Source organism: Nomascus leucogenys, chromosome 12, assembly GCF_006542625.1.
Source record: "Nomascus leucogenys isolate Asia chromosome 12, Asia_NLE_v1, whole genome shotgun sequence".
NCBI classification, from domain to species: Eukaryota; Metazoa; Chordata; class Mammalia; order Primates; family Hylobatidae; genus Nomascus; species Nomascus leucogenys.
In genome coordinates this window covers 26,357,929-26,373,096 of record NC_044392.1, presented here as the reverse complement: position 1 = coordinate 26,373,096, position 15,168 = coordinate 26,357,929, and the positions used below count along the sequence as shown (strand labels likewise).

The 15,168-nt window shown below is 41.3% G+C and overlaps 1 protein-coding gene across 2 annotated transcripts in view; it reads right to left on the bottom strand.

Annotated features, from left to right (window-relative positions):
• TNR (tenascin R) overlaps positions 1-15,168 on the bottom strand; it is a 443,154-nt gene that overhangs the window by 74,881 nt on the left and 353,105 nt on the right. The window contains exons 4-7 of one of the 2 annotated variants that reach the window (XM_003258925.4): positions 14,651-15,127; positions 8,383-8,646; positions 5,619-5,734; positions 3,121-3,271 (exon numbers count right to left, since the gene is read on the bottom strand). In XM_003258925.4, coding sequence (XP_003258973.2) covers positions 3,121-3,271; positions 5,619-5,734; positions 8,383-8,646; positions 14,651-15,127 — 1,008 coding nt within the window. Of the gene's footprint in view, positions 1-3,120; positions 3,272-5,618; positions 5,735-8,382; positions 8,647-14,650; positions 15,128-15,168 lie in introns of those variants that run through there. The other variant, XM_030823942.1, reaches the window with a different exon arrangement.

The following is a 15,168-nucleotide window of genomic DNA, read 5'->3' as shown; positions in this document are numbered from 1 at the left end:
GTGTCGAGTAAACGAAATGAATGGAAAATCTTCTTTATCCTTGAGAAAGAAGGGGAAGCATTTCAATAAACTGGAGCTTTTTGGAAAAAAAAAAAGTGTCAGGGAAATGCAACTGACCACAAAAGGCTTTTGTCCTTCAACTCTTTAAATCCAGAAAACCCTAATCATAATGGATTGAACATATTAAAATGTGATTATGTAGCACAGAGGGCTTTAGCTGTGGGAGGTCTTGTAATTTGCATTCACAAAATAGCCTGCCTAGAAGAAGGCAGCCTGAGTGCCTGATGAGGACACAGAGCTTCGCAGTAGGGGGTTGGTGTAGGTCAGACCTTAGCAGAAGGAAATAATTAAACAATCGTTTCCTAAAAACAGTACACAGGATTGGGAGCCAGCCGTCTTTTTTGTAGCCACTCTTGGATTCTGCCCTTTGTTGGCCACTTGGTAGCAATGTTCCATTCCAATCAAGGAGGTATCAACTTGCTTTCAGCATTGGTCCTAATTTCTAAACAAACACAATCCCTGCTCAAAAAGTAAACTTGAATAAATGTTTTTCCATTTCTTCATGACTCTGTAGATGATGCCAAAATATTAAGGACATTTTTTCTTAAATGAAAATGATTCTGCCTAGCTTTACCACAAATTTCTAGATCTGGAATTTTAATTTTAATCTTAAGGAACTGCCAAACCAAAAAATACTGCAAATGTTATAAGAATGTGGTTTGACTATAAGACTAAGGCAAGGTTGGACTACCTTCTCTATGTTCTGTCAATATTCTAGGAGAAAAATATTCTTCAACTGCAATGTTTTCTATCCTCTTATGAACCATCTTCTCCTTTTAGCCTTTTGTCTTTTACTAATTCTTTCTTAATGTCAAATCACAGGAATAACTTGGGCACCTTGAAACATTTCATATCAGAAGAGGAGAAGCTGCACTTGCTATTGTTGGGCTCGTCACGGGACACCCCAAAGTTTGGCACCTTGGTGTGCTGAGTACTTTGAATTAAAGAGGAATGAAAGAGCCTCAGAAACAGCCCCGGAAGCAAGCAAGGTCTTTCTGACCATCTGCAGTCCTCCCATCTCCTGACCCTTCTTCCCCCTTTGAAGTGATTCACAGAAATCAGAATTCCTCTTCCTCAAGGCAAGTCATAGAAACTAGAACTCCTCTTCCCCAAAGCAAGCCATAAAACCTAGAAAGGTAACTTTTTCATTCCTCCCTTCTCCCTTGAGGACCCTCATTCCAGTGGGGTCCTGTCCCACAGAGGAGGTGGAGAAGAAATGCTTCACAGAGAGGCCAAGAAGAATCTGGGCAGACAGGCCTTGCTGGATCTCCCCCTTAGACTATTACCATTAGATTGTAGCCATTTGTCCAGTTACATTTCTACATGGCTGTCCATTCTTCCTCAAACCTAAGCGTAAAAACAGACAATTTCCCCCAGGTCTTTAGGTCTTCATTTCTGAAGGCTCCTGTGTCATGTGAAACTTTGATTAAATAAATTTGTTATGCTTTCTCCTGTTAACCTGTCTTTTGTGATAGCAGTGTTGTTGTGACCCTTATATGATGGGTGAGCAAGGGCATCACACCTTTCTGCCCCCAAGTTATCAAATGTCAACTCTTCAGGTTACAGCATAACCTTGGGGAACAGAGCTGTGGAAAACCTCAGCCACCGGCCTTCTGGAGGGATTCCTACAGAGCACTTTAGGTTTTATGGTTATGGGGTTTCTTCTAAAACATACTATTTAGAGCAGGACAATGGTTTGAAAGCTTTTTGGGTGGTAAACTTATTTTTTAAAGGACAAAAATCTTAAATGGATGTACAAAATATAAAACAGATCAAAGTGGAGCTGTCCTGGTTGGAGGCATGGAAGAGGGAGTAATTAGAGGTCTGGCTTTCCACCGGATTCTAACCTCAAGGCACTGCCATAGAACCTTGGTGCGCTAATGGAACACAAGCTACTGCCACAATAGTTCTGAATCAATGTTTTTTAAACTGAGCTTAAGCCTCGGCACCTGATGCTGTTTGGTTTGGATTCAGTAGCAGAGCATGAATCACTAATCTATAAATGTGGTCTCATTACGTTGTGTTGTGGTTCTCATCTCTGGTCAACTCAGCCTTTTGTCCTGGACTTAAAACTGGCTTTCTGGTACATCAATTTCTGTTTATGAAAAACTCATAAAGCTGCACCAATAGTCACCTATCTCAATTTCTGTTACTGACAGAGAAAGTTGCTTAGCCTCTGAGTTTCAGCTCCATCAACAATAAAACGAGAACCAAAACTTATGCCAGATGCTATTTATAACTTTCGAGACATTCTTGGTGAGGACACACACATTTATATATCACAATAGCTAATTACAGCACTGAAGTTGAACAATGTTTGTTAGCTGAGGATACAACAAGGCAAAATATGACAATTAATGAATCAATCCTGGAAATATAATAATGTTGAATGAGGTGAACTGTGTGGATGAAATAATAATAGACTTAAGCCATCACCTTGAACAGTGACCCAACCCATACCTACTTATTTTTGAATGACTTGTTTCCTACCACTTTCACTTCTGAGTATGTTCTGAGTATATGTGTGTATACCAAGTATTGAGCACTCACTCTCATCAGCACAGAGCTGATTGCTTTGTGTGCTTTATCTAATTCCATCCTCATATTAACTTAATGAAGAAGGTATTCTTGTTTATCATAAATTATTCTTGCTTATCTTGTAAAATAAATTGAGGTTTGGGAAGGTTCAGATGACTTTCTCTAAATATCATCATAGGTAAGAGTGAGTCAGCTCTTGCTGCTTACGAAGATCATTGACACCAGAGGCTGACAAATGAGGCTGCTTCATGAGTAAGATCAGAATGAATAAAATGGAAATATTAAAAAAGAATTGTCTCCATAAAACACTCTCCCAGCTGTCAGTATTTGTAAGGATGAGTAATAAGAAAGATGATGAGCTAAGCATCTGGTAGAGTAGCTCCATTGCCAGGTACCAGAATTGTCCCAGCTCTAGGAGAAATTCTATCACCTCTTTTGTCTGTCCACTCCTTGGGCAATTCTGTGGTTCTTTTCTAAGTGACCTAGTAGGCAGCTCTAGGGAGAAGGGTTGGAGGCACTTACCTGTAGAGACGCTGGCCGAGGTAGGGGGGCTGCGGGCCTGTTCTTTCAGAGCCACTACATTGACAATGTATTCCTCCCCAGGCTTTAGTCCCGTCTGGTTAAAGGACGTAACATCGCTGGGGACCTGAGCAATCACTCCCCCTTCATTGTTCTGGACAGCGGGCAGAAGCAGAGAGCAAAAGAGAAAAGTCACTGGGAGATAAATCTGATGAGAGAAAGATAAAGGTGTGGAATACCAATTGTGGGTTGTGAATTTTAAATGGGGGCGATGTCTCTTTCCTCCATGCTGACAGCTGAGTATCTGGGGCCAGAAATAACTCCCCACAGATTCCATAAGAATGACACCACCCTATGAGGATTTGGCAAATGGAGAATCAATTTTTAAGAACATTTCTTTGGCCTCTCCTGAGTTTGCTGAGTTTGCCAATAAAAATTAGTCATGAGGTGGTGCAGATTGGCTCTTGCCAAAGATCAAATGTTTGATGGTTACGGTTAACATTCTTCAGAGCTTTTTGGCATTTATCATAATGAACATGCCCCCGGCTATTTAGAAGAGGATAGTCATGTGTATTTGTGTGTGAACATCTTTATATACACACACAACACATTTCAAACTAAGACATTGCTATGAGATAATTGTTTATGAGCCAGAGCTAATATTTTGCTATATCTGGAATTTCTCATGGTGTTACATTCGGTGTGAATCTGTCAATGTCTTGTTTCCCCTTCACCCAGATGAAATAGGACTCAGTGACACAACCAAATATGAAGTACAAAGAAAGGAAAAAGGAAGCTTGGAAAAAGATAATACAAAGAAGAGAAGAAGGAGACAAGAGGGAAGAGGGAATGAGAAAGAGTAACTTGACGAAATTGAATCTAGGATTTATTATCTTTCTATCTTATCGTTCCCTGTCTCTCTTTCCCTCCATATACTTTCTATGAGTGTCCTTAGAAATGGAGGAGACAAGAGGGCCTTTTTTGGAGGGCACTGCCATTCTCCCCTATTCTTTGGCCTCTATTTATGGTACCCCGTGTGCCTTATATGTAATTTACAGTCATACTCTTAAAATCAGTGGGATGAATGCCCCCCAGTGGCCTCAACCTACAGATCACAACAGTTATTAAACCATGTGGCCATACATTTGGCCTTGGCATTCCCTGGTCAGCCTCTCTTTTAATTAGAGTTTTACATATTGGGTATAGGTAACAGGAGAACCTGGCGTAATTTTTCTTCCTGAAAAACATTGGTAGCAATGTTCCATTCCAATTGACATGATTTTTTCAATTGTTATGTAACTCAATTGCCTGCCATACTTTATTTATCATTTTAACTCAAATAGGACAAATTTGTATAGACGTCTATTTACATTTATTTACCTTGCGGTGATGTGACTATGATATGCCTGTACCCACATAAGAAAATGGGGCATACAGATTTAGTGAATAGAGCCCCGGGATAGGAGGTGGAGACCCAGGTACTCATTTTAAGCCTGTTACCAACTAGCTGTATGATGTCCTTCAAGTTTTCTGAATCGTAGTCTCTATAAATTAAACTAAACTAGATGTAAAATGAGGGGTCGTACCTGTGAACTTGAAGGTCTTTTGTAACTCCAACAGTTCATGGCTCTAAGAATTTTGAAGTAAAAGAATGGCGAAATCATAGTCTTGCTAGCCAAAAATGTGTCATTTGTCATTAAGTCTGATGAATGGCTAAAAAATGTTCTTTGATGTTGAAGAATAAAGACAGAGGGAAGGAGTATAATTGAACTTTATATCCTCATGAGTGGTACAGTTAGGGAGGATATTGGTAGGGTCAACAAATTCTGGAAATTTAGAGCCAGGCATGCACCTGTGGCAATTCGGAAAAGTTAGTTTTAGAATTAGGAAAATAAATAAAATGCTGCTTTAGAGAGTAGAAAGGAATCTTAGGATACTTTAAAAGTCATAGACTAATAAAAAAAGTTGCTAAATTAATAGGTTACAAATGTATTATGAATAATCCAGGAGAGCCAAGGTGTTTTTGTTTTATGTCTGTAACCTTTAGGGATTGATGCCACGCAAGCTGACTTTCCTTTGGTGCATCTGTCTGCACAGAATGAAGCTTTTGGCTGATTATGTGACTGATTCAGTCTGGCTTTTCTTATGTCCTAAAGAGAAGCCTCAATTTTTTGAGGGCCTGGTTTTTATGCTCACCAAAACCATGGCTCATCAGATCCCAGAGTTATCTCAGCAGAGAGCAGGAGCTGGTGGCTGCTTCCCACATCCTCTGTTCTGCAAGGCCAGGGTGCCGTGCTCGGGGTTACTCTTGTCAGCAGGTCATTACCACATATTTGTCACAGAAATGTTCTATATCCCAGACACCCACAACATGCCATTTTGTGTCTTTAATGGCATGGAGACAGATATTGGGTAACGCCTTCCTTGCTGCCCCTGATTCCAAGCTAAAGGTACAAATATTCCAAATAAGTCTGTTTGGCAGTCTAATAGGTGAGTGTTACCTTTGGAATGAAGCTGATTTCCCACCCATCGAAGGAAAACGAGAAGGGCTCCCACTGCACCTCCACGGTGGTCTCTGTGATCGTCTTAAATTGTAGCCCTTGAGGAGTGGAGAGATCTGGAACACAGCAATGTAGGTGACAACGTCATGGCTAACCCTTGGGACAGACAGCATTGCCTGGTGCTTTGTCTTGGTGAACTCCCTCCACGCCATGGGCGTGGTGGTGTCTGCTGGACAATCCCAATCTTACTCCAGACACAGTGAGTCCCAGGTGCAGAATCAACCCACCCCATTGTGGCTCTAGTGCTCAGTGTTGATGGAATACACGAGTTAACTTAAACACAATCTATACAAAAAATTTTTAATGCTTTTTATTGCATTAATAGGTTACTATTAAAATGCAGACATCATTTTCCTTTTCTTACTAATGTGGTAGATCTTGGCATTTCATATATAGTACAGTGCCTTTTTCAGAGGACTTGAGCAGTATCTTTAGAAGCTTTACAGAACTCCTGGGAGGTACTATGATGGCTTCTATCAGTGTTCTCATTTTGCACACAGGAAAGGAGAGGCACAGAGAAAGCTGGCTAAAGTTGTGGAGCAAACCAATTTCAGAATTAATACTAGAGTGATTTCCTTGATCATCTGATGCACATTGAGAGTATTTTGTTTAGCTCAAATCACTAAGTCTAGGATGGTCTGAATTTTTCCTTTCATGTATCTCCCTCTTTTCCTCCCACCACCCCTTCTCCCCCAACCACACAGTCACATACACATGCACAGGTTTTGTGAGATGGAAGTGTGCTTGTCCTAATGGAGTTCCAATTATCGGCCCTGAAATATGACAGCATGACTTTTCTCAGTTCTCCAGGAAGCCTGCTCCCATTTTAGCTTTGCCTCTCATGGGCTATTCCCATTGGAAAAGGGACAGATTTTCTTATCCTTCCTGTTTGGAAGCATTCTCATGCTTCCATGGTTGGAAGGCAGGGCTGACTGCGAACCCACTTGAAGGTGTGTCAGGTGGTTTACATGATTTTGTCCTTGTCACCTGGGAGCTTGCCTGAGGGAATGCCCTGAATTGGCATAATAAATGCCACAGGAGATGGAAACCTCATCACTGTGCATGCATGTGGATCAGAGAGGAGACGCTTGGGAGTTAGGCCAGGCACTTAGGGTGGTGACTCATCCCGGAGCAAGGTGGGAAAAGCGGCAGATGGTGACCTGCCTCTCTGCACAATCGTTGCAGATATTTAAAACCAGTTCTCAGGCACCAGAGGATTTTTTTTTCAAAAAAAGGTCAAATATAAACAGAGATAATTATAGGCGTATTAACAGAGTCAGCACTTGTCTCATAGCGGAGCCCAAAATTATAGCAGAATTTCTGTCACCTGAAAAGCAAGGGGACAAGATGACTTCTTAAATTCTTTCCCCTCTGCCTGTCTCTATCCTTGCATCCTTCAAAGGTCAATTCAGTCCTGGAGCTTCCATGAAGATTTCAAGGCTAACTCTTTCTACCTTGACCTTTTCCTTTTCTGAACTTTTGTGGCATTTGTTGCCTAAATACCATCTTACCTACACAAAATGGGCTCAGATGTCTTACCCCTTATCTGGTGGCAAGTCCTATTTACTGGCCCAGGGGCTTTCTGAAACCTAGAGGGCTTATGTTTTCATGGTCACTTCTTGTTCCACTTTCTTGTTACTGCTAAAAATCTCTGTATCACTCATACCTCTTCTCCTTGGAATGTTCTCTTCTCTCTTCCCGGATTTTAATCAGATACAGCCCCTTTTTCATGATCTCTCCAAAGACTTTCCACATAAGGCACACAGGCATTTGTGTGCATGCAGGTTTTGCAGTAGACTTGGGGTGATGAGAACTTCTCTTGCCTAAATTCTTCTGCCGGCTTTTGAAATTCTAAACTAAAACAGGCTTATTGTATCAATTTAAGAATTCAGAGGGGTATAAAGAAAAATATAATAATTATTTCACATCTCCTTCTTATTCCACTCTTTGATGTAGTCGGTGTTAATAATTGGTATGTAATCTTTTATATTTTTCTATGCTGAACATACACAAAATATAGGTACACACCCACAGAAGTTTCCCATTATGTATAAAAAAACTGTTTATTTCTTATGGAGAGCAGTTTAGATTGCTTTCGGTCTCCATCTCTCTCTCTCTCTTCCCTGTGAATCCTTCTAAACTATGCTCTAGGGCTTCAACTTTTAAAACTAAAATGAACTATTAAGATATTTTGCTAAACAAAAGACCAGGAGGAAATTATGCCACCTCTTTGTCAGGAGAAGGGGATGTTGTCAGCTGTGGTTTTACATAAGATTTTTCTCACTTTGCTATACACTTATGGTCGAGAACATACCATTTAGCACTTGCTTCTTAGAGGTCCTAGTTCATATCCCCTTGTTTTGCATCCCTAACTGACTCAAAGTCTGTAGATGTCTTATACTCTCCTTGACTTCTAATCAGAGTCTAGCTTATAACAAGTCAGTACTCCATAATTAAAGTACTTTTTGTCCTTTTGGTTCTATAATTTATGAAAGCTTCCTGAATTTGGAAACTCTCCTAATCGAAAGTGCCTTTTTAATGATGTACCCTTTCTAAATGGGTCACATCTCTAGCCCTTCCCCTCAAGGGCAATGACTATTCCAGGCATCCCTGAAGAACTGAGAAAAGACGCTACTATCACGAATGCCCATGATCTCATGTAGGAGAAAAGAAAAATGAAGCAGGACGGGGAAATGGTACGTACGGGTGGCCACCTTGGCAGTGATGGGAAGGCTGAGGATGTTGCTAATGACAGCGTAGACGCTGATGTTGTAGGTGAGACCTGGCTCCAGCTCCGTGATGGTGACACCACTCCAATCTCCAGGCACCCGCTGCTGGAGCTGGAGGCCCCCCAGGGCCGTCGGCTGGTAAGAGATCACATATTCCGTCACTGCCATCGGCCCGTCCCATTCCAGCTCAATGGACCTGTCGCTGATACCAGCCACTCGCAAGTCCTCTGGAGGGGCAACTACCGGGAGGCAATACACAGATAGCATGAGCTCAGAGGATTGCCTTCCCCATCCTGGACTCAACTTTCTTCCTCACATCTCAACCCCCATGCCATGTCTATATGTTCTGCTGGGTTCAATGGCTTTAAGTGATTTGTAACTTCCTTTGTGAGCAGGATCTTGTCTTTTTGGTGCTTAGTACCCCAATCTCTATAAGGTCATGAACATGCACTGGAGCCAGCTCCTACTGGCTTGTAAAGGCTGATTGTCAAATTTTCAGGACTGTTTCAAGACTGTCGTTGAATAGAGCCATTATTAAAGATTCAATTTTATAACCTAATACTTAAGTAAATTATATTAAAAACAAAGGTAATAGATATTCAAAATTTATCACTTTCAAATTATTTGACTACATTTTACTATTATCTATACCTGTAAGATAATTTATGTGTGCTCTGTCTGGTGAAAATATTCTATGAATGTACTCTACTACACATCTGTTTCCAGCTCCCTGTTTAGTGACGTCATGTTGGTAGTTGAAATTGGCCATGGAGAGAGTATTTACATCATGGTAACTGGCAAATGCTACACAACAGGGCTTTTAAATTTTTTTCCTTTAGAGAGCCGGGTTGTTAGATATTTAACAGCACACCACTGGCCAAAAGTTTTGGTGGTTTAATAAGTTATTGTCATCAGATTACCCCGGGAGCCAATATCTGATTTGGCAAGTGGAAATAAAGACTCATTCCTGATTATCTTGCAAATTATGAGAAGCCAAAACAGTAAGTCCTGGATACCATGGCCTGATGAAGACACTCAACAGCCCATTATTGTAGAATATTCCCTTTTAAAGACCACTTATGCTCTGAAAGAAATCTAGCTTGTGTTAAACTAATTTTTATTAGCCTCGATCTTGGAGATGATGATGATAAAAAAACATTCTTGAGGACTTTGCTTTACTTTCTTCTGATTTCTCAAATGCTACTTGGAGTCGCCAAAGGTTAAAACACATAAAAATAGACTTTTGTGTATCATCTTGGAAAATGAAGATTCACCAGTGTTGTGGCCATTAAATAATTAAGCCTTTAAGACTAACTAGGAGGCTAACTCCAGTATGTCTGTAATTAGACCTGCCCATAGATTAAATCAAAGATCAAGCCAATATTTAAATGGTCATTATTAACTTATAAATTTATATGTAGTGGAGGCTTCGATGAGTTTAAGAGTTGTCATAGGTTTTGAATTTCTCCCCTGGGTAATCTCACCCTTCCCCCTTTACAACCAGGTAGGCTGAGGCCAGCTGTGTTTTGCTGGACCATGTGAGTGGAGAGTGCTGTCTCCTCATTGTACTCACATGTGCACCCTCAAATCCTCAGCAAAGGCAGAGACACAAGGAGACCTTTAACAGATCCAAGACTCACAGGATAGAATCAGCAGCATATGTATGCACTGCTGGCCATTTGCTTCAATTACTTTTGCCTAAACCCATTCATTGAATAAAACAGTCTAGAAAGCAGAGCTTCTTGAGGAAGGCAAATGTTGACCAAAACAAAAATTAAAAAAAATTTTGTTTAAAATTTGTAAAACTCAAGAAGTGTAAATGAAATTTAAATAAGCTTTCAAATGATGTTTTATAAACTGTATCACCTATAGTTCTGACCTTATTAAAGCTTTGAATTTCACTAAAACCTTTGGGACAACCTATGTAATACATACAGAATGACTCTTAGGCCATGAAAAGAAGAGCTGATATTTAGAACCTGTCAGGATTTTGCATGATTATACTGAGCACTTATTATGCACCAGGTACAATGCTAACCACTTTTACATAGATTATTTCATTTCATCCTCTCACCAACACCATGGGATTAAGGTATCATTATTACTACTATCTTATAGATGACAAAATTGGGCCACACAGTCAGCAAACATAGAAGCTAGGATTAGAATGCAGGCAGAATGACTATAAACCTTCTTAGCCAATATACAATACCACTTTACATTTATATAGCATTTCACAGTCTATAAACTATTTTCATATATACCATCTAACTAGAATTTTAAAAAATATTTAGTAGCAGTCCTATAAGGTAGTTCATGCAGAGATAATTATCCTAGCTTTACCAATGAGGAAACTGAATCCCAGTTTAAGGGATGTGCCAAAAGTCAGAGTGGGTCATAGCAGAACTGACTGTCAAACCCTGATGTTCTACAGTTTTCATTCTTCCCCCTACAATTTAGACAGCAGGTTACAGATTGCGCGAGATGCCTCCTTTCATTTATACATGGTGTCCCAAAGTAAACTATATTAGGAATAATTCAGATGATCTTAATAGATGGGATCTCTAGACTGATGCTCATCCTACAGGTAAAAAAATTCCTTTTAAACAGGTTCTCTAGTGCCTGTCTCCTGTGATTCAACACATTAACTCCAGGTTTCCTATGCAGGACTTCTGTCGTAGTGGCAGAAATGGCCACTCCAAATTTCAAGTCACCAGCAAGTCTTAGGGCATTTGGAACAAATCAGTGTATTCCTGTTTGCTTCCTTCTTCAAAGCTAATATTGACAATAGAGGGTGATCTAAGAAGAGCATTTTGGGATTTTAAAGCAAAAAAAAAGAGGTGCAGAAGGATTTAAAAAAAAATCTTGGCAACTTAGCTTGAGGCCTGAGCCTGGTGGTAAAGTTGCCTACACTTCTGAATGAGAAAGCAGCAACTGGCGTCATTCCTCGTGGAAGTGGTCTTGACAATGGTGGCTCAATGGAGGAGACCACCATCACTTTCACTCTAACTTAGCAGCAACTATGTACACTAGGCATCAGTAATCCTTATAAAAGAAAATTATATTGAACTGTATCACAAACAAAAAGCCTCATGCCTTAATTCAATGAATTCATGGTGGGTGCAAAGTATTCTTAGCCTTACTTTCTTTGGGGTGTCAAGTTTGAAACTTGAGGAAGAGCAGGCTCTTAAAGAGGAATAAACTGTGGCTTGAGGAATCAGGGTTGCTTATCTGCAAAGATGCCATGCTGTTTCCTCTTTAGATCTTGCATAAATGTTGCACTTATGTGGTGAGAGCAGTTGGAATTAGTGCCATGATGTGTCTTACTCCAAAGAGTAAATGGTTTCGGGTGCCAAAGGTTGGGCTGGCTGCAGTCCTGACAGAGCAGAGTCTGACACTGATGAATCTCCGTGGGTCTGACTGAAGTCCAGGGAACAGCTTTCTGGATTGTCTCAAGACCCTGCTCTGATGGGTCTTTTATCCTGCTGGCTCCGGGGGAGTTTTGGCCAGCTCCCTGGCCAGCCCCAGCACTAACCACCATCACTGGGGACAGATGTGGACAAACGGTTGAATGTGCTTTTCCACCCTACCTCTGACATCTCATTTTTTTAATCATGTGATGGAGCTCAGCTTTCATATCAAAAGGCTACTTCTTTGTATATATGGCTTTAAAATTTTTATTTTTCAATTCTATTCTACTTTGCATTCCAGAGAAGATAAAAGAGTGCTAGAAGCTGGTAGGAGACCAGGATTCTTTTTCTTACTCCGCCATTAATTAGCTGTCTGGCTCTGGGAAAATCTGTCTCACTGACTGCTGCTTTTTAAATCTGTAAAATGAGAAACTTCTTTCTAAGGTCTGTTTTAAGTTCTCATATTCATGAATGTTTTGTTCTATTATCTGTACATGGGCAGAGAATGGAGGCAGAAGTCTTGAGATCTTGTCCCTTGGCACACTATGAGGATAGATCAAGGCTAGGAGTCAAATGTAGTGACCTTGGCAACACTATTCAATTGTGCTCAAGTGCTGCAGACCTAGGGTGCCTCAGAATGAAATCCACACAATGGGCAGCTATTTTCTATGCCCTTGCCAAAGAGAAAAGAATGCGCTGTAAGGAAGTATATTTTGTGGCTCTCAGTGAAAACCGTTCTCTCTCCTCTCCTCAGTCCTGTGGGCAATGGGAACATCGTGCTGTGGTGTGTGCACCCGGCCAGGAACGTCAAACGGTGGATAAATAGCCCCTTCTCCTACAGTCTTTTCACAAAGAGCAAGCAAAGGAGCACTTTAGATAATGACCTAGATACTTCTCTGGAAGAGACCTGTAGCACTTGGTTTAAAAAGCAGGCCTTAAGAACAGACCTCCTGCAAATGAGTGGTGGCTCTAGGGTTGCTATAGAAACAGATGGAGATTATGCAACTGTCCTTCTTCACATGCTTTGGGAACCTGTAAAGTAATTTATCCGGGCCTATTGAAGTGTTCCTCAAGCAGCACAGAGGTACCATGTAGGAGGTAACGTGCTCATAGTTTGGACTCAACCCAGTTGTAGCTATGCTAGCAGCTGCTGCATCTTCCCTGAGGTAGCCAGGAGGGTTCAGTGTGAGTCCTGGATTAGATCAAGATTTTGTTTGCAAATGAACCTATCCCTGTAGAAAGGCAGGGTCGAGAATATGACAAGTATGTCCAGACCGCCAAAGATTAAGTCTACTAAGAAGCATGTGTGCTACAGAATAGCATTAACACAGCGATGGCCCACACTGACCCTGGGTGTCCTCCAGATGGGGTCTCTTGGAGCCTGGTCCCCTGGATGGGAACTGGAGCCATGTGTCAGCCTGGCTTCCCAGAAGGTGCCTAATGACTTTGGATTCAGAAACAATAAGGCTTAACTTCTGCTTGAATTTCACTTTGGGATAATTGGTGTGGTGACTATATTTTTAGAAAGATATTTCAATTCAGTAAACAAAATTGAGAGGCTAAATGAAATAATTGGATATGGAAAAAATTAAGGAACATTAAATTTTTTTCCCTAAGCACAGTGCATTATTGCTGTTTTTCTTTTCATTATTACTATTGATTTTTGAAAATAATTTAAGTTTGAAGTTACATGTGCGGGAACATTGCCTGCCATGTAGGAGTGAGTAACTCTGGCTTACAGAAGGCTGGTGAACCCGGCTTACCAGGCTTTCCCCCTTAAACTGATGTCACATGACTTATCAGAAAATTCCTAAAATTGCTCCATTAGAAGGTTTGAAATGTTTGTTTGTTGTTATTTTTTATTTTAAATAATCCCAGTGGGCTCTCTGAGCCCTAAATGGAAAAGACCAACCACTAAATCTGTACTGTTTAAAACATAAACAAATGTATGAGCAGTAGTCACTGATTTAGTCAGAGGAGGATGAGCTATAGTGAAATAATAAACACAATCTGATTTGCATAAAAAAGAGAATCAGGCCCAATGAGATTTTTTTTTTTCTCACTGTTGGGTTTAGATCCCCATTTTCGGACATCATCTTTCTATCAGCTTTGACAGTGTAGACTATACATAAGGTTGGTTCTAATTTGCTAGATATTCATCTGGAACAAAGTGAGTCATACTCTTTTAACATTCTGTACTAATCGTTATCATGTTAGCTGTTGCCCAATGTCCTTAGTACTTTATTCCTGTTTAGATTTAAGTCCTTGTCTAAAAACACTCTGCCCCACTAGAATCATTTCATAAATTAATAACATCTTGAAATCTGTAAGCTCCATGATAATCAGAGAGCCTCACAGACCAACCACCATCTCTTGCAGTGGCATTGTGGAAGGCATTCCTGGAATATGGCAACTGGTGAGGGAGATAATTTTGAGCAGGTGGAACGCTTGGGATCCCTCAGAGTTAGAGAATGGCCTTGCCTAAGCTGGTCCCATGACTTCACTGCCTACCCTCCCCCACCTCAAGGACAATGAAGTGTTATCATCATTGTTACCACTGCCTTTTTTCCTAATCTCAGGGGTAACAATCCAGCTCTCAGCCTGAACTTGACCTTTTCCTATTTCCACTCTTTATCCCTTTTAATCTGCCTCATCAATTGTTATTGACTCAAGAAATCAGCTCTCTTGGAAAGCAAATGAGTACAACTCAATTAAGAATTATTTCGCCTAAACTTCACTTTCTCACTCATCTTTCTTCCCAAGCTAACTGTAGGCATCCAGCTAGTTTGCTGGACCCCCCTTGCCAAACACCCCAGAAAGTTCCCCTGCCTACCTGCTGAGCAGTCAGGGCCCTGGTAGCCCTCTTCACAGACGCAGAGCCCCTCCTCACATTGTCCTCGCCCACTGCAGGCATTCAGACACTGCCGCTGGCCGCAGTCCTCACCAACGTAGCCCTCCTCGCATAAACAGGTACCGTTGGCACATCTCCCCTTCCCCGAACAGTCCCCAGGGCACCTCAGTTCCCTGCAGTCCTCGCCAGTGTAAGGCTCTTCACAGACACACTCCCCGTCCACGCAGAGCCCCCGGGAGCTGCAGTCTGTTGGGCACCGGAGTTCGGAACAGTCATCCCCGCTGTACTCGCTGTCACAGATGCACTGGCCATCCACACACACCCCCCGGCTGGAGCAACCCAGCGGGCAGTAGGGCTCCGAGCAATTCTTGCCAAACCAGCCTTCGTTGCAGATGCAGCCACAGGACTCAAAGCTAAAGTTGCCGTGGCCACTGCAGTGAGGGATATAGTCCAGTTGTCCTGGAATGGTCAAGGAGAAGGTCAAAGAGCAGCAGTGGCCT